This window comes from Mus caroli, unplaced genomic scaffold, assembly GCF_978045245.1.
Source record: "Mus caroli unplaced genomic scaffold, Mus_caroli_1 scaffold_6, whole genome shotgun sequence".
Classification (NCBI taxonomy): Eukaryota; Metazoa; Chordata; class Mammalia; order Rodentia; family Muridae; genus Mus; species Mus caroli.
Genome location: NW_028227261.1, coordinates 9201593 through 9221334, shown reverse-complemented (window position 1 = coordinate 9221334; position 19742 = coordinate 9201593). Strand labels below are relative to the sequence as shown.

The following is a 19742-nucleotide window of genomic DNA, read 5'->3' as shown; positions in this document are numbered from 1 at the left end:
CAAGAGAGAGAGCAGACTTGTTGCTGAGGCTCTGAAAGCTTCTACATATTTTCTGTTTCTTTTTATCTTAACCTAGTAATACTTGCCTGGAACATTGAACTGAATCTTACCTATTTTAGTTAACACAAATCACCATAAGTAAAACAGTGTTTCTAACTCTTTTAATGCTAAACACTGACATTGAATTCAAATTATTTTTAGGTGGGCAGACTACCCTGCAGTTCAATGAATGATTTCTCAGTTTTAAGACAATTGGAACTACGTGTTTTCCTATGCTTTTAAGCAACCACTGTGACAGGGTCATTACATCTCAAAGGGATTGTTATCCACCAGTTGAAAATCACTACTATTAAGTTTATGATACAGGTTTGCAAAAATATTCATGACTTCCCCATATGTTTTATGTGAGGCATTTCCTGGGAAGATGCAACATATATTGATCTGAGTAACACAATGGGCAAATTGAAAACAACCAAAGCAAACTTGTTGAATCTTTCAGCTTTATTGGAGTTAGTTACAGGACAATAGGAAAGGAGTTGTTAACCAAATCACAAAAGACTCAGTCACCTGTTATCTTATAAGGTGAAGCAAGCAATTGAGAAGAATTATGATTACTGGATACTCGAAGCACACTTCACACTTGTAAGCATATTTATATGATAAAGAATATGCTGTCTGGGTGGCTCAGTTTGCCAGATACTCTTTTAAGTATTATAACTTTTCTTAATTGGTTCATTTAAATTAAATATTCAAAATGTTATCAGTTTTATTAGATATTTTTGGGATTATATTAAAGACCTTAAATAGTTTCCTTTTCAAATGGATTATTTCTGTCTCAATGAAAGTGTTACACAATACTATCTTCTGACTTCCCAACTTGTCTTCATCTTGTAACATTTAAGGGTGAACAAGTAAAAAGGTGTCATGAAAAGCTTTCTACATTTTCACATTTTCAGAGGTTCTGCCAGCATAAATAGTTGACATTATCTAAGATGTGAACATTGCATGAAAGTTTTGACAGGATTTTCATAATCATACTAATTCTCTAGTGTGGAGCCTCAAGTGTGGTCAAGAATACACCATGAATAAAACATATGCCACATTTTCCCCAACAGAAATACTTTCCCTTAAAAAGTTCTTAGATGTTTTCTCTTGACCTGAAGTGAAGTCAAAGATATTTCTTCATACAATGCATGAGTTAAGTTTCTAGCCTGTAAGTATTCACTGTTACATTCTAGGACATAGGCCAAAAGGAAAGGATTCATACCTACAACATATTTGAAAAGTTTCTCTTCTCTAAGTACTCTCTAATGAATTTTAAGATTATATCTTGGTAAAGGATTGTCTCCTTTACTTCATTTATAAAGATTCTCTACTGTATAAAATAACTGATGATTTCTCAGACTGACATTGTGAGTATTGTTTTTGTCACATACAAATTATTTGTAAGGTTTGTCTCCTATATGAATTTTCTGATGATATTTAAGATGGGATTTTTTGGTAAAGCATTTGTCACATTCACTGCATTTGTAAGGTTTCTCTCCTGTATGAATTCTCTGATGAGTTCTCAGACTGCCTTTTACAGTAAAGCATTTGTCACATTCACTGCATTTGTAAGGTTTTTCTCTTGTATGAATTCTCTGATGAATTCTCAGACTGCCATTTTGACTAAAGCATTTGTCACATTCACTGCATTTATAAGGTTTCTCTCCTGTATGAATTCTCTGATGAATATTAAGATTATAGTTTTTAGTAAAGCATTTGTCACATTCACTGCATTTATAAGATTTCTCTCCTGTATGCATTTTCTGATGAATATTACGATGAGATTTTTGAATAAAGCATTTGTCACATTCACTGCATTTATAAGGTTTCTCTCCTATATGAATTCTCTGATGAATATTAAGATGGCATTTTCGGATAAAGCATTTGTCACATTCACTGCATTTATAAGGTTTCTCTCCTGTATGAATTCTCTGATGAATATTAAGATGGCATTTTCGGATAAAGCATTTGTCACATTCACTGCATTTATAAGGTTTCTCTCCTGTATGAATTCTCTGATGAATATTAAGATGGCATTTTCGGATAAAGCATTTGTCACATTCACGACATTTGTAAGGTTTCTCTCCTGTATGAATTCTCTGATGAATTATCAGATTGCCTTTTGTAGTAAAGCATTTGTCACATTCACTACATTTGTAAACTTTCTTTTCTGTATGAATTCCCTGATGAATACTAAGATGGATCTGATGGGTAAAGCATTTGTCACTTTTACTACTTTTGTAAGGTTTCTTTCCATGATAAATTCTCTGCTGACTTTGAAATTTTTCTCCCTGGGTAAGATATTTGTCAAATTCACTACATTTGTAAGGGTTCACTCCAGTATTGTTTTGTTTCACATTGACTTTATGTTTAGAAACAAAAACCTTCTCAGAGTCTGCATTTCGGTTGTGTTTTTTCTTCTGCATGTGGATTCCTTGATTGAGACTAATGGTAGAAAACAAACTCACACTGTTTACAGCGTCATTGTATTTGCAAACTTCTTTAGTGTTCCTGGGCTTAAGTCTTTTTTGGTTCGAGTATTGAAGAGAGCTGTGATTGGTTTTATAAGGTGTACATTGGGGAGATTCAAGAATCACCTTGCTGAGCTTGTCCCATTTAGAAGACTTAGCTTGAATATTCATGTGTTCATGGACAATGTACTGGCTGTCTTGATCCAAGACCTTCCTATACTTTCCATGTATGCAATGATTTTCTGGAAAAAAAAAACAATACAAAACAACAACAACAAAAACACGGGGCAATTAGAGGTGACATGAATTACTTATATAAGGAGTAAGGGACTCAATAATCAGTGAGGTTATGGATTCGTACTCTCAAGAGAGGTCTCTCTCTCTCTCTCTCTCTCTCTCTCTCTCTCTCTCTCTCTTTGAATCATTACATGTATCCTCAGAAGAACCTCAAATATGGTCTATATCAAATGACTGGAAATGATAATAGCCTGCTAAATTTTATTTTCAAATTAAATATCATGCCACCTCAAATATAATAACCCAGAATTGCTCCTGTCTTAAGGAAAAAGAGGGACAAAGAATGGGAAAGAGACTGAAGGGAAGGCCATCCAAAGACTGGACCAAAGAGATGCAGATCCTTGCAGCCAACCATTGGACTGAGCAAGGGAACCACAATGAAGGAGCTAAGGGAAGGCCTGAAGATGCTGAAGGGCTTTGCAACTGTATAGGAGGAACAACAATATCAAGACCCACAAAGCACTCAAGTGTCAAATCACCAAACAAAGAGTACACATGGAAGTACAAATGGCTCCAGCTTTATATATAGCAGAGGATTGCCTTCTGTGGCATCAACAGGAGGGGAGTCCCTTGGTACTGTGAAGGTTCAGTATCCCAGCATAGGAGAATCCTAGGGGCATGAGGTCGGAGTAGGTGGATCAGTGGTGGGAGCATCATCATAAAAGCCAGGGGGAGGGGTGGGATATAAAGTTTCCAGACAGGAAATGAAGAAGGGGCATAACATTTGACTTGTAAATAAATAAAGACCAATAAAAAAGAAAATTGTACTTTGCGTAAGCTGGACAGATAAATGATCCATCTGTAGTGAATTTCCCGAAAGTAGAACTCTAAATAATATATCTCTAATTCTATGGTTACAATTTGATTCAGAGTGACACTGAATCAGGTATAAACTTGGTCAGGTATAAATTTATGATATAGCCGATAGTGTCAAGGAAATCACTAATAAATAGATTTGTTTCAACATCAAAAATGCTAGGATAAAGATTATGTTGTCCCAGATCTAAACAGAGAGATCAAATGTCAAAATGTTAAATTAAAAAAAAAAATTGCCAAAACCAACAGCTCTATATCCACTTGAAACCTTGTATATTTTTAGATTCATAAAGAAGGAAACATTTTAAAGCAATAGTAAGATTTTTACAATTGCAACTATTATATTTATAGAAATATAATTTCTGGTTCTGGACATTTAAATTTTTACTTGAACTTTTTTAACTTGACTGAAGCTAGATAAGAGATAAGGAGTGATCTCAGAGAATATAGCACTGGTTACTTTTCCAAAGAAAGCAGAGAAATGTGAAGGAAACACAATGAAAAAGTTATGATTTTAACTAGAATTTCCCTCATTCAGGGGTCTCTGGGCATCTCAGAGCATTTACATAAACACATAGTAGGAAAACTCAGAGAAACAAATAGGAATTCAACAAGAACTTCATTCTTACCCACAAACAATAGATTGTTGTAATTCTCCAACATCACATCCATGTACAATGTCCTCTGAGCAAAACTGAGACATTCCCATTCCTCCAGTGAGAAGTACAAGGCCACGTCCTTGAAGGTTAACAGACCCTGTAATGGAAAACTACCTACTTGATACTGGACAAAAATGCTTTTCTACTTTTAAAAAAGAAGTAATTAAGATATCCTTTTTGGCTGGACGTGTTTGCAAACGCCTTTAATCCCAGCACTTGAGAGGCAGAGGCAGGTGGATTTCTGAGTTCGAGGCCAGCCTGGTCAACAGAGTGAGTTCCAGGATAGGATAGCCAGGGCTGTACAGAGAAACCCTGTCTCGAAAACAACAACAGCAACAATAACAACAACAACAACAACATCCAAAAGATATCCTTTTTTTAATGTAGATAAGGAAGGAAAATATTGAAGGATAAATGTTTTCTGAAAGTGTTATTGAGATGTGTCTGAAGATACGAATTGCTGCTCTTTCACTGACAATCTATAAAATGACTTACTATAATGCTCACATTTAGAATGGCTCTCTAAATAAAAAAAAAAGAAAAGTAAACAGATAGGCTCTCATCTTCAAGAATTTTCTGTGATTTACATAGACGATCACAGCAAATGAAAGATGTGCTACCATCATTCTTTTCAAAAATTTTGATGTGCAGTTTCGATTGTATACTGTCTTTTAATGTCATCTATTATGAAATTTGGTTCCAAGCAGTCACATGGCAATTAACAGTAGATTGTTAAACCCAGTTCTTTAAAATCCAATGATCTCTTCTGAACACTACTGACAAAAGGAATACATAGCACATATGCATACATTCAGGCAAATATAAGCAACGTATATTGAAGAGAAATGAACTTTAACTTTATTCAACGAAACTTCCTTATATTTCTTTTTCACTGAGAATGCATGATGTAATTTCAAAAGCAGTAAACATTTATAGAACATAACATGTACTTTTGATGTCTAGATGCAGTAATGTACCTTTATGAAATATGGGTTGATATCAAACAGAATCCCAGTGTCCCATTAGAGATAGTCAAGTTATGATAAAAAAAAATGTGCTTTCAAATTTTACAATGTCCACTTTGTTCAAATATGGACACTACCTTAGTCTTATGTGTAGCTGTGTCTCACATCTGTATTACAACATGTACGTTTGACAACCTGAGGTCTAAGTTCAATGCTGCACACGTTCTAGAAGAAACAGGTAGAATACAAAATGCAGAAATAATGGATGGACTAAATGACTTAGTTTTTTCTTTAAACACACTAGAACTGCAACATCAGGGCATCATACACTGAACGTTCCATATGACACAGAAAATCAAATGCTTTTGGAAATTATTTTATGAGAATGTATTCAAAACCATAAAATAGAAATGAACAGTTTTAGAACACTTTAAAATTATTTAACCACATAGTGGCTCACAACCATCCTTAACAAAATCTGATGCCTTCTTCTGGAGTGTCTGAAGACAGCTACAGTGCACTTACATATAATAAAAAAATAAAATATTTTAAAAAATGGTGGAATCTGATACAATTCACTTTCCTTCTGGAGCAGATTTCTTGGTTGATGGGATGCTGGATAATAATGTTTTCCTATATTATAAATTCCTTCACAATTACGGTGCCTCCTCATAAAAGTTGATACAGAAATACAGCATTGATGGGATAAATCTTTTCCCACATTACAATGAACACATAAGAGTCTCTAGCTCTGGGTTCCACGAATACAAAACATTTTTATCATACATAGGGATCATTCCTAATTGTTAAAATGTTGATATAAGGGGTCAGCCGTCCTAAAACTCATTCAGGCTTCACATTTGCTCTCATTCTCTTTCCTGGATGTTTCTTGTGTCCTATGTAATATTTCCAGATCATTTATAATTTTAAATAATGTTTACTGACTTTAATTTCATATGGAATGTTGTTTTTGCTGGCATGTATCTCTGTGCACATGAGAAACGCAGGCAAGGGTAAAAGATATTCTTGAAAAAAAAAGAGTTCTGGAAGGAAAAGAGGTCCCCAGGCAGGTACAGAAAACTGAATCTGAATACTGCAAGAAGAAGAGACCTTAACTGCAGAGCCACATTTGGACTCTTAATTAGCTCCGGTGGAGACATAAATAAATATGCTTAATAACAATTTCATTAATACCATATGGTCTTTCACTATAAAATGATTAGATATTTATGTATAAGCAAATTTCATATGTGGCAATGCATTCCAATGAAGTATAATAATTTTTGATCAAATTGTGTTTTTAAATTGAGGGAGAGTTATACTAAATATACATTAAAACTTAATAAATTATTCCTCATTTTATTAACCTAACTGAAAATTTCAGTATTCTAATTTTAACTTTTTTTCTTCAGAATTTGACCATATGTATATCAAAATTACACTTTTTATAGAAAAGTGTGATCTGTCATTCATCCTTTGTTTATAAAAATTAAAATATACAGACATTGTATTGTCTTTACTGCAATATACCTCAAAAAATGCAAGCCTTCGCCATGAACAAATTATTAAAGGGTAAAGGTACTTGTTGTTTCTACTTTAAAAACTAATCTAATTCTCTCTAAATATATTGGAGCTCATTATTATGTCTGAATTCAGTCCCCAGGGTTTGGTGCTGTACTCGTGGTTTTAGGGGCATAATGTATCATTCAGTGTACGTAAAAACCTTCAGATATACACTTATGTACTTAAAGAAAATAGTATCGTAATGAAAAATAGGAACATTGCCACAACCCTAAAGTTTTCCCTATATAATGCACAGCTTGACTGAAGAGGATTAGCATAGACTGATTCAAGCCTTTCCCTTCTAAGAAAAAGGAGACAAAAAATGAGAAAGGAGTTTCATTTATTTTTGAAAATTGGTGGTTTATGCACAGCACCATAGCTATCCTCTCTAGAAAAATTTTACTAATATAGTTCATGTGATGAAATGCAAAGGTGAAGAAAACAGGACTTAAAATTATTTCTGAAACCAAAAGGAGGGATAAATAACTATATATTGTGAATTTTCCACAGAGATAATATCTCTCTTGAGATAAATAGATTTCAGGTGTCAACTGTGATTACTGTGTGACATGAGGTGTGAAAAAATTGTTTTCAGAATACTGAAATCTGTATCAGCTCACAATCACACTAATGGTAAAGAAACATATTTTCCTTCCATCATCTGTGACACTAGAGAGCTAATAATATATTTACTATTAGGATGCAAGACAGTGGATCTCTTATAATTTTACCTTCTACAAATTCTACTCTTTCATATCTTCTTTAGTGATGTGAATTTATACTTATTTCTATATCCTCATTCACAAACTTGTGTTTAGAAACCTGACCATCCCTGAAATGCAATTTATGTGGCACAAGAGACCTTACTTCACACTAATAAAAAAGGACAGAACTTATTCAACATAGAAAATATCCATCAATCTGTTCTTTGAGCATCATTCTAATAAATCTTATTTGAGACATGCAGGTCTCTAGTCCAAGGGAATTATATATCCTCACAATATAAAAATCAAGTTAAAATATAAAGCCATTATATGCATGAAAGGGAAAAACATTAAATTCTCATTATTACAAATGATATAGATCACAGAAAATAAGCCCTTTAGATACCATTCCACATATAGAGATTAAAACTTTTGGAGGACTTGAATAAAAAGAGATTTTTTAAAAAAGAAATGTGGAAAGGACACTGACCTGTGGTGTATTTACCAGAGACACACTCATTCTTGTTGTTGTCCTTCTCCCAGGGTCTCTGTGAAGAACAAAGATTGAATTCTTCTTGAAATTTCACATCAAGGTCTGAATGATTCAGAGATAAAATAAATACAACACCATTATAGACAATGCTAAATCACATTATTTATATATATATATAAACATTAAAAGCAAAATGATACCAGGAATCTTGACAATGTGCAGTCTTGAAAGTAAGTAATGATATATTTAGACTGTAAGTGTAACCTAGTTCCTCCCACCACCCTAGAGTCTCAAAGTTTATTCACAACACCTGATATGGAAACCCCTGCCACCTGACCTAAATGACACACAGCAAAAGAAAATTGAGAGGCTGGAGTTAAAGCAATTTGACAATGTTAATAAAATTTCCCTACCCCAAATCACTAATGCAATACCAATTCCCATGAGAAAATGAATTATGAAACAAACTCAAGAGGCAAAAGTGAAAATATAATCTGAACCCCATTCAATGTGGACAAATGACATAAAGAGGGAACAAGCACAGGAATTCAAAGAAGACAAAAACAAACTTGATGAAAGTCCAGAGAATTCCTACAAGTGGGTAAGAGAATAATTATACATATGCAGGATGTGAACATCTTATCCAGAGATATAAAAATCTAATGAATTCTCAATCTGAAATGAAACAAGAAATGAACTCTGTAAGCCCGGTGGTAACTCATTGGCCAATATATAAAGATACAGCATTCAGACAAAAAAAAAAAAAAAAAAAATCAGCTCTTCAATGAAAGGTCTTTCATCCTAGCTCTCAGGGATGTGACCTAAAAGCCATTCTGGTCTCTATATCAGGAGATGTGAAAGTCAGTACTACCGTGTGGAACCCTGTTTTACAAACAAACAAAAGAACAGGAATCCCATACAAGAAATTGGAGCTTTGTCTGCTACATTGATATCAAAATCAATTTAAAAAGTACAAGGATATTAGAAGACTGATTCTCCTATTGGATAAAACTTTTATCTTTTAAAGTTGGATCCTGAGTGGGTCACAATGTTTGGAGGAATTTAGCTGTTGGAACATTACTGAATAAAGTATGACACTGGGGGTTGGCTATGAGAATAAAGAATAGATCCAAGGCATCTTAATTCTCTCTTTCTCTTTAGTGACTGGGGTTGATGATGTGATCTTTCACCTTTCTACTTCAACAACATGACTATGTTCTATCAGTCCTCCCTGTCATGGTTGATGGCTATCCTCTGGAAGCCTTACCCAAAGTAGTTTTTTTCTTCTATTAGTTTCCTTGAACATGGTGCTTAATGAAAGCAATAGACAAAAACCAATTACAGTAAAACATATTCTGATTGGATTTAAGGTTGCCTTTCAGAGAGAGAATTCATGTCATATTCTGAAACCTAATCAAGAACAGGAAGTATGTTAGGTCATGAGAACTATGAGTCCATTTTAAGAAATGGTATCATCTAAAATTATCATAGTCATATTGTGTTGACTTCTCCCAGTAAAACGTAGATGACTTAATGGACTCAGACTCACAGCATACATTTAGACATTATAATGTATATATTTGAGGTCTACATCTAGGAATATATGTTTATGAACACTTTTTTGATAAAAAGAACAATTCCAGTGTTACATCTAGTTTACAGATAGTAAAGTGATGGTGAGTAAAACTGTACTTCCAAATTCTACAACTGTCAGTTTTGCTCAGATAGGAACCCTGTATCTCTCTTGTCTGAAGTTGGGTGTCAACAGCTAGTCTAAGATGCTCAGTTTGGATTGTAAGACCTATATACAATGGAGCATCCTTTCTAGAAGAAAGAAAGAGAGTTAGAACACCAAATGTGGGGCTGGTGAGATGGCTCAGTGGGTAAGAGCACCCAACTGCTCTTCCGAAGGTCAGGAGTTCAAATCCCAGCAACCACATGGTGACTCACAACCATCCGTAACGAGATCTGACTCCCTCTTCTGGAGTGTCTGAAGACAGCTACAGTGTACTTACATATAATAAATGAATAAATCTTTAAAAAAAAAAAAAAAACAACACCAAATACAAGAATGACTTAAAAGAAATATGTTTCTTTCTATTGTAGCAGTTAGGAAGTGTAAAGTCAGTGTATACAAAAAAAATTACAAACAAGACATAGAATCAAATACCTTGTGATATGATTTTATAAGAATTTTACATGAAGAAGAGTTAAATGATTATTTAATGAAGAATTAATTTGAGAATATTTAATGATATAAATAAAAAGTTAGCAATAGGTAGCATTAATATAATGTTTGTGACTACATGAAAAATCAATACAGATAATAATTTCATAACTTACACAGTGGTTTCCCTTCAGAATCGTTAGACATACATGTATAACTAAATGACAGATGTGAAAAAAGTGATAAAGTAAAATGATTTTTATAATGGAAATGACCATATTAAGATGTATAAGAATCATACAAACACTTCATTTTTTATGGATACATAAATCATGAATCTATTACTGGCACAACTGAAAATATGAAACTTTTGACTTCAACAATATTCTTCTCTTTATTATTTGAGCTCATTGATCTAACATGATTATAGATTACACAAAAAAGAATCATCTAAGATTCTTTGACTTTATCCCTATTCTTTTCTTTTTTATTTTATTTTTTTATTAGGTATTTTCTTAATTTACATTTCAAATGCTAACCCAAAAGTCCCCCAGACACCCCCCCCCACTCCCCTACCCATCCACTCCCACTTCTTGGCCCTGGCGTTCCCCCCATACTGAGGCATATAAAGTTTGCAAGACCAAGGGTGTGGGAAGTATTTATCCATAGCTTAAAATCAGGAGAGCATGGAATCATATTTTTCAAGCCCTGAGAGAAAATAACTGGCAACTGTAATGTTAAATTCAGAAAAGTGGCTACAAGTATTGACAGTGTAAAACATATATTTTCACACAGTATATATAAGATTAGACACCTTTTTACACAAAAACCTACATAGAAAATAATCTAATGAAAATATGGACAAAAGAATAAGACATAACATTTTCATGAGAACTTCGGAAATAAGACATTTTTTTGTGAAGAATGAATGAATATAAGAAAACTAGGAAATATTCCTCGTGTTCTACATAGTAAAGCTCTCTCCCATACAAGGAATAGAGACATTATGAACCATATTTTTGCCACTCATAATGCACACAAAATTTCTAGATTGCAAATACTAAGGAATACAGTCTCGCAAAGGACAGATTTTTCATTGACCAATCATCAAAGAAGTTCACAATGCAACTCTTGGTAGAAGTCAGAATAGATAGCACAGCTGTCTACATAATGAAGACTATTATTTGTGAATCTTGGTTTTCAGTTCAGGAAGAAATTCTGCCAAACTAAACTATTGTGTAGGGATATTCAAACCTGTTCTGACTTAGGGTGTGGTCCAGCACAAGGCACACAACTTTCCTCACTGTGGTTGGAATACAAGCAAGCCTTTAGGATTTGCTCTAATCCCAAACAACCAAAGTACATTTACTAAGTAGAAGGAGGTGCACATGTTTGAAAGTGTTGTCTAATTGAATGGCAGAAAATGTGAAATATCAGAGAAAGATCTTAGAGAACAGGATATGCCCAAAACTACTGAGGTGAGAGAGTAAGAGGAAGCTACTTAAGGGAGAGAAAGACAGTACAGGAAGAAGAGAATGGTAAAGGAATACAGTAGAGTCCATGGGCAGCAGTACAGTACAGTTGAGAGGGTAGAGCCACAGAGAGGGAGAAGGAAACAGTTTTACTGGGAGAGTTTTACTTTATTTAGCTAAATATTTTTCTATAGCTTTATTTTGCATATATGCCCCATGACAATCTCTGGTGTCCATAAAGGTCAGAAGAGAGCACCATATCCCTTGTAGCCAGAGCTGTGTGGATACTGGGAATCAAACCCAGGTCCTTTGCAAAATCAGCAAGTGCTCTTATACATTGAGCTGTCTCTCCAGTCTCTCTGTGGTTTAAAAGCATGTGATGGTGTTATGTTATTTAAGGAGTATACTTTGCATGCTGAACACATTGTCAATTTGCATTTGTTTATATTTTACAGGCATGTACCAACATGCCCAATTTAATGAATTTACTTTTTTTCCCACCTTTTTGTGGGTTTGGGTGTTTTGCCTGCAAGTGCCTGTGCAACATGTGCATGCAGTACCCACAGAGACCAGAAGAGGGCTACCAGATTCCCTAAAACTGGAGTTAATAGTTATGCATGACCTTGTGGGTGCTGGGAACCAAACTCTGGTCCTCTGGGAAATCAGCCAGTGCTCTAACCACTGAGTCATCTCTTCAGACCCTTGTTTGTTAGAGAAAGTTTCTGCTATGTTAATACTAGCTGTCATCAAACTTGTCATCCTCCTGCTTCAGGCTTCTGAGGGCTGAGGTGACAGACATGCACCACAACATCTGGCTTAATAAAGTTATTAAATGTTGATATAAGTTATTTTATAAGATTGCACCCTGTGTCTTTGAAGAGAAAAACCCTTTAGGGCAGTGTCATAGATTTTGATCATGTACTGATTTTCCTACATCGCTGACTTTTAGTGGTGTTTGCCAGGCAGATGTACCCTGACTGCTGGAGGGCTGTGCTTTCTCAGTCCCAGAGTGAGAGTAAACACTGGAATCACACACACACATGCATGTGGCTATGTCCAGGTTTTAAATTTTTCTTTCTTTATTCTATTTTCTTTTTTTTTTCTTTTTTTTCTGGTTTTTTGAAGTTTATTAATGTTTATTAATGTGTTTTATCTGCATGTGTGCAAGTGTGTTAGGAGGTCAGAAGAGGCCATCAGATACCCTGTTGTGAACAGTCATGTGAGTACAGACAGTCAACCCAGGTTCTCTGCAGAAGAAACAGGTACTCTTAACCAGTGGGCCATCCCTCTAGCCTGCATCCAGCCTTTTATGTAGGTTCTGAGAATCCAAACCTCAGTCAGTCAGGCTTTCCCAGGTTCTTTACCAACGGAACCATTCCCCAGCCCAAAACAACTTTTTAGTTTGGAGATAGGACTTATTTTGACTCATTTAAAAAAATTTATCTTTTATGTATGTGTGTAAACTGTCACTCTCTTTTTCTTTGTTTTTTCTTTTTTTTAACTTTGTAAGTATTTATCATTGCTCATCCTGTGTGACATTTAGAGTTATATCACAGTTTTAGTGAGGTTGCCGAGAATATGTTGCCAGTGGGTTTATATACATTCCTGCATTTTAAGAAGTGATTTAGAGGCTTGGGGAGACAGCTCAGTAATTAAAAACACTCTGCTGCCCATGTGGAGGACCAGGGTTCAACTCCCAGGACTCACATGGTGGATCAGAATTGAAACTCCAATTCCAGGAAGTACAATGCCCTCTTCTGACCTCTGTGGGCACCAGGCATGTATGTGATGGGGCACAGATACACATGTAGGCGACACCCTTATACAAAAAAATAATATGTTTTCAATAAAATAAGAAAAATGTTTAAAAGGAAAGTAGTAACTCAGGCTGGGAATGTGCTAGCCTGGCACCACAAACCTTGTGTTCAGAGCTCAGACCCATATCACATGTTGAGGAGGTACATGCTTTTAGTCCCCTCAGCATTTGTGAGGTAGAAGCAGAGGGATTAAACAGTCAGGCTCATCCTCTGTAACATAGTCAGTTTGAGGAAGACCAGCCTGAGCTGCATAAGACCCTCACTTGAAACACAAAGGAGGCAACGAATGACTGTGGTCCAGGATTCTGGGGTCACTGCCCCCAGCTTTGATTTACAAAGCACCAGCTCTGTACAGTATGCAGCACCCAGAACCAACCTCACAGCTAATAATGCATTTGCTCCTGAGCATAAGGAAGAGAGGCCAGGTACTTTTCCAAATTCTTTAGAAATAAAAAGTTTATTTAATTCTCCACCACTTGAAGCAAGGATGCCTTTTGCCAGCTACATTTTAAAGAGAGGAACTAGGATCTGAAGAGATGGCTTGGTGGTTAAGAGCACTGGCTGCTCTTCAGGGGACCAAAGGTTGTTCTCAGGTACACACATAGTGGCTCATGACCACCAACTATGACTGCAGTTCCTAGGGAACTGATGCTCTCTTTCGCCTCTGTGAGTCCCAGGCATGCATATGGTACACTGACTTATATTCAATGAAACATCACACATAAATAACAATGAAGTATTTTTGTTTTGTTTTTTGAGACCTGATTTCTCTGTGTAGCCCTGACTGTCCAGGAATTCACCCTGAATACCAGGATGGACTTGAACTCAAAGATGCACCCTCCACCTGAGCACTGGGATTAAAGATGTGCACCACCAAGGTCAGCTTTACCCCTCAGTTTCATCATCTGTAAAGAGAAGAATTCCAATGCCCTTCCTAAGGCTTGGGCATATTTGTTTGTCTGTATGAGTTGAGGAGCTTAAATTCACTCCTGAAGACTGGGGATGTTGCTCAGTGGTAGAGCACCTGTCTACCATGCATAAGGCTGTGGGTTGCAAGCTCCACCCCAAGCCCCACCCTCAGTAATAATAATTAAAATTAAAACAAAATAAAAACATCATCCAAAGGATTAAAGCAGTGCTTGGTTCAGAGTCTTGTATGGAATGTCTGCTGTTTCCATGTAAACAGTGGAATCATATGTAGCATGTTTAAAAATATGTTTTCATGACCCAGCAAGATGGTTTGGTAGGTAAAGGCACCTACTCCCCAGCTGGATCCCTGATCCCAGGAGGAAGGAAAAAATGGCCTCCTGTAAGCTGTGTTTCCCCTCCACAAATAGATTTTTTAAAATTCAGTTATTTTTGTTTTGTTTTGATTATTTTTTTCAAGGCAAGATCTTACTACTTACCCTGGCTGTCCTAGAACTCTATGAACCAGGCTAGCCTGGAACTCAGAAATCCACCTGCCTCTGCCTCTTGTGTGCTGGCATTAAAGACATGAGCCACTACACCCAACAATAAATGTAATTTTTAAAAATGTTAATGTATGTTCTTAAATTTAATATTCTGTGGGAAATATGTATCTACTTACATAAGTTGTTATTCAATTCCCTCACACTTCAGATTATTTTTGTGTTGAGCAAGGCTTATTCTGGAGACTTATGCTGAGGTTGTTTTTGCAATAGTACTGAGTCTGCTGTGGTGACAAGATTGGAGATGTCTTGTGAGGTGGCAGTAGCTCACTTTCAGTGAACTGACAGTGTCCCAACTTCTGCTGGGCTCTTTATGGCTACCTGTCCTTGACTTCTAGTCTCACCATATCATCCCTGGTGGGGAAACTATTTCAGAGCATGTCAGCTGCATGCAGTTGGGAACGGTGATCTTGTCCATTTCTCTCCCTAGTGCCCTGGCTAGTCCAGTGCTTGGGACACACCAGTACTCCATATATGTATGTGGAAGGACAGATGAGTTCGTCTAAGACCACAAGCTTTACTAAGTATGTTGCCTTTGAACCAGGCTCTCCGGCTGCAGCTCTCCAAGACATGACATTTCAAAGTTGAGAACAGTCTGCTTTGTGTTCCCATCCCTCATGGGATGTGTGTGTAGGTAAGCGCCGACTGAGCTCACTTGACAGAGCTCTGAAGCAGACACATTTGTGGTATTGAGCATTCTGTCCCTGATGCCCAATGTCAAACTCTTAGGGGACACATGGCCAAGTCTGGTATTGTTTTCTTGGTGTGATGTAAGAAAATGTGCCAGGGAGTTTGTTGAGGGTATCTGCTGCAGGTATCCCCCTTTATAAATGAGAGTGAAGCGATGACTCCCCTCTCAGCCTTTATTATTTTTCAAGATTTATTATATTAGTGTTATTATTATGTTTCTGTCCATTTTCAAATTTCTATCTCTGGTCTATTGTCAAGTGTGAACATTTCGCCAACCTGCATATATTTACACGACTTGTTTTCTGGTGCCCTCAGAAGTTAGGAGAGGGAATCAGGTCCCTACAGATGTTTGAGAGCCACCATGTTGATGCTTGGAATCAATTTTGAGTCTTCTACAAGAGCAGGCCAGTGTGCTCTTAACATTTTTTTAATTTTGTATTTATGTATATGAGTACACTGTAGCTCTCTTCAGACACACCTGAAGAGGACATCAGATCCCATTACAGATGGTGGTGAGCCACCCTGTGGTTGCTGGGAATTGAACTCAGGATCTCTGAAAGAACAATCAGCACTCTTAACCACTGAGCTATCTCCCCAGCTTACCAACATCCCACCCCCACACCTGCTCTTAACTTCTGAGTCATGGTCAGCCCTCATTCTTCTGTTCAATTAAACATCTTTTATTTCACAAGTAACTTATGGTCATATTTATAAGTTCAGAAATCAAGACTGGTGAGGCAGAAGAGTGAACGTGGAAAGCCTTTCTTTGCAGAACCTTACAGATCCAGGTGCTGGTGTGCCATAGCCACTCCAGTTAAATCTGTGTGGCAAGCCCAAAAGCTTGGACGAAGTCCTGAGGCAAAAACTTTCCTGGAAACTTAGTCTCCTGGAGCCTTGGCATCCCATAGCATGGATGTTCAAAACTTAACCTTGTGTTAATAGGTGAATGGATCTGTGTGCTTTCTTTCAGTATTGTGTTATTATCAGTGCCTCCAAGGAATGATTTGTCAAATACCTAAATTAGGTTGAACTTTGTTTCCTGGCCTTCACCAATGTCCTAGCCAGCCCTTGAGCCGGCCCTGGACTTGGGATTTCATAAGAATGTTACCAATTAAGACGGATTGCCTCCAGTATTAAAAAAGAGATAGTGAAAGAAATCAGGCATTACTATCTACTAAATAGAGTTATAAATCTCAGGGCAAGCTTAGTAAAATAAGTTTAGAATTCTTATTACAGTTATATATGGCAGACTACATTACTTAATAGAAGAAAGTCCCTGACAAAATCACTTAGAATAACAGCCCAGTCACTCACATATACAAGAATTTACAATGGTTTAGGAAGTAGGAAGGGATGTGGTTTAAGGAGGAACTAGAGTATTGCATTATTCATGAGAAGGTTAGCTAGAGCAGAACTCCCTAGCACATACTTTCACTAACCCAGAAGCATAGCATAGTTAGGTATTTACTAAGAGCTGGCTGGTGGTGGGATAAACAATAAATCAGAATTAGAACTATGGCTTCGGCAAGAAAGGACTTGCCCTGGGAACATAATGACCTCACACCTGGCTTTTAGGAATATAGCTGACTTTAGATAGAGATGACTTTGTCTCAGTTGTTACATTACCTAGTTCCTGTCAGTCTTTATGTATGCATTCTTCTGTTTTGTGTAAAGAGTCATTAAGCATTGGGTAACCTCAGCGTACCTTGGGTGATGTGTGACGTAACTTCCTTATTTTCTTCTGTATCATAAGTCTGATGTTTCCTTTGAGAAATTACATTCAGATCAACACTTTCTTATGTTTACATCTGTTTGTCACCCCGCTGACTCCTTCATGCCTGTGTACCAGAACCACCCTGATTCTCCAGACAGTTAAGGGGCCCCTGAGAGTTGAGGGTCTGACTGAATCTAGTCCACATCACTGGTGATTTAACACAGCCAGGAAGGCACTGTATGGGAGAAGCATACATGGGCATGGGGCAGAACAGGTCCCTATAGGTCACTGTCACCTTACTAAGATAGCCATTGGGATGTCTACAGAGAAACCCTGTTAATGTGTTCAGTTTGCTAATGCTGCATTGGGGTGAGGCCCTCACTTCATCCGGTGACTGGCACCGTGCCAGCAGTCCACAACATGGTGTCCATCTCCGAGCTTGCTTGCATCTACTCTGCTCTCACCCTGCAAGACAACAAGGTGATGGTCATGGAAGTTAAGATCAATACCCTCATTAAAGCAGCGGTTGTCAGCATTGAACCTTTCTGGCCTGGCTTGTCTGCAAAGGCTCTGGCCAATGTCAACATTGGTAGCCTCATCTACAATGTTGAGGCTGATGGGCCTGCTCCAGCTGCTGGAGCTGCACCTTCTGGTGGTCCTGCTCCATCCACTGCTGCCACCCCAGCTGAAGAGAAGAAAGTGGAAGCAAAGAAGGAAGAGGCCGAGGAGTCCGAAGACGACAGGGGCTTTGGTCTTTTTGACTAAACTGCTTTTGTTAACTTATCCAATAAAGAGCTGAACCTGTACCTGAATTGTACCTCCTGATACCTTTACACAAGAGTACAAACTTTAGTGCATAATGAACCTGTTAGATATTTTGCATATTACTGTAGTATTGAGCATCTGAAAAAAATGTATACTGAGTGGAATACATGTCTATAAAGGATTTGCTAGTATTCTTATGTAACACACTTATATCCAGTCACACAAGATTATTGATTCTGAAGAAACGAGTCTGATAAGGGTCAACAATCTATTCAAAAATTATGATGCCACTCTTGAGGAAGGATTGACTTTTCTGACTTGAAGCCTTGTTGCTTGGTATCTGTTACATGAATAAATTCATGCTGAAGAGAAATTTTGTAGATAGGCTTTAAGAAACCTTAATAGGAATGAATGCATTCATGAGTAAGTGTGTGTGTGTGTGTGTGTGTGTGTGTGTGTGTGTGTGTGTGTTTGTGTGTGTGTATTTTCACAAGGATTTAGGCCAGGAGAGATATGTGCAAATTGGAACACAACTTTGTGGAATCTACTTTGGACATTTTTTTATGCTTCAATTATATTTTTATGCATCAAATATATTTTTCAAGTGTATTAGTTCATACTTAAGTCTAAATAGTTGTTTCATTCTCAGAACCACAAATGAATGCCAGAGAATTTTCACCATGGCTAAAGTTGTTTGACGCTGATATTTTATTAATTTATATTTCATGTAATCCCCTTTCCTGGTTTGTCCCTCTGGAAGCCCTGTATTCCATCCTCCCTCCCTGTGCTTCTGTACAGGTGCTCCCACACACACCTACTCCTGCCTCCCAACCCTGACATTCCCCTGCACTGGGGTATGGAGCCTTCCCATGACCAAGGGCCTCTCCTCTCATTGATATCTAATAAGGACATCCTCTGCTACGTAGGCAGATGTAGCCTTGGATCCTTCAGTTCCTTGAGTCTTTTCTCCAGCTCCTCCATTGGGAACCCAAGCTAATTCCAACTCCAGTGGAGTCTGTGTAGCAATGAAAGAAAAATTCATTGAATGGCTACCAGACCCGAGGTTTGTGCTCTGTGGAGCTAGGCCTCCTGGAAGTCCCTGGCAGTCTGCCTGTCCCTCCCATGTCCCCTTCTGGGATGACAAAGAATGTCCTTGGCATGTTTGCCTGGATGGCAGTTGCTGATACAAAGAACTTTGTGATTTGGAAAGATGTATCTTTAGATGTTTTAAGAATTGAAAATACTAGCCAGGAAACTGTGCTGGGTGCTTCGACCACAGTGTCCACAACCATGGCGCCAGTGTCTGTAGCAAAAATAGATGAGAGCCTGACTCAATTTGCCCGCAATGTCATCCCACCAGAGACTTTGTCTGAAGCAGCACAATTGATTTTGCAGATCTTGCAAAGAGAAAATATGATTTTGGGCACTGACATTAATTTAATACAACAATTAGAATTAGGCATTAATAAACTTGTCAGAAGTAAAAGAGAAACTATACAGGACGAAGAAATCCAGAATTTACAGGAATTAGGATTAACAGTGAAGAGGGGGAATTAAGTCAGTTCTAGGGAAGCTGAGTAGAGGATGGTGGGAAGAACCTAGATATCGTGGCCCTTATAAGTTTAACCCAACAGA

At 37.1% G+C, this 19742-nt stretch overlaps 2 protein-coding genes across 2 annotated transcripts; one reads left to right on the top strand and one right to left on the bottom strand.

Moving 5' to 3' along the window:
- Nucleotides 1–500: 500 nt before the first annotated feature.
- Nucleotides 501–8064, bottom strand: LOC147004071 (uncharacterized). The gene is given in 4 exon segments (XM_085838619.1): nt 501–1453; nt 1455–2758; nt 4259–4385; nt 8011–8064. Coding segments are annotated over 4 exon segments (1515 nt in total). The 5' UTR covers nt 8041–8064; the 3' UTR covers nt 501–1399.
- A 9698-nt stretch (nt 8065–17762) lies between these two features.
- LOC147004070 (large ribosomal subunit protein P1-like) lies at nt 17763–18107 on the top strand. The gene is made up of 2 exons (XM_085838351.1): nt 17763–17837; nt 17910–18107. Exons 1-2 carry the CDS (start codon nt 17763–17765, stop codon nt 18105–18107), a joined length of 273 nt encoding a protein of 90 aa, XP_085694477.1.
- The last annotated feature ends 1635 nt before the right edge of the window (nt 18108–19742 follow it).

Coding starts and splice junctions, on each gene's coding strand:
- LOC147004070 (XM_085838351.1), top strand. CDS start 17,763: ATGGTGTCCATCTCCGAGCTTGCTTGCATCTACTCTGCTCTCACCCTG. Junction 17,838..17,909: donor ACAAGGTGATGGTCATGGAA/GTTAAGATCAAT, acceptor TTGTCTGCAAAG/GCTCTGGCCAATGTCAACAT.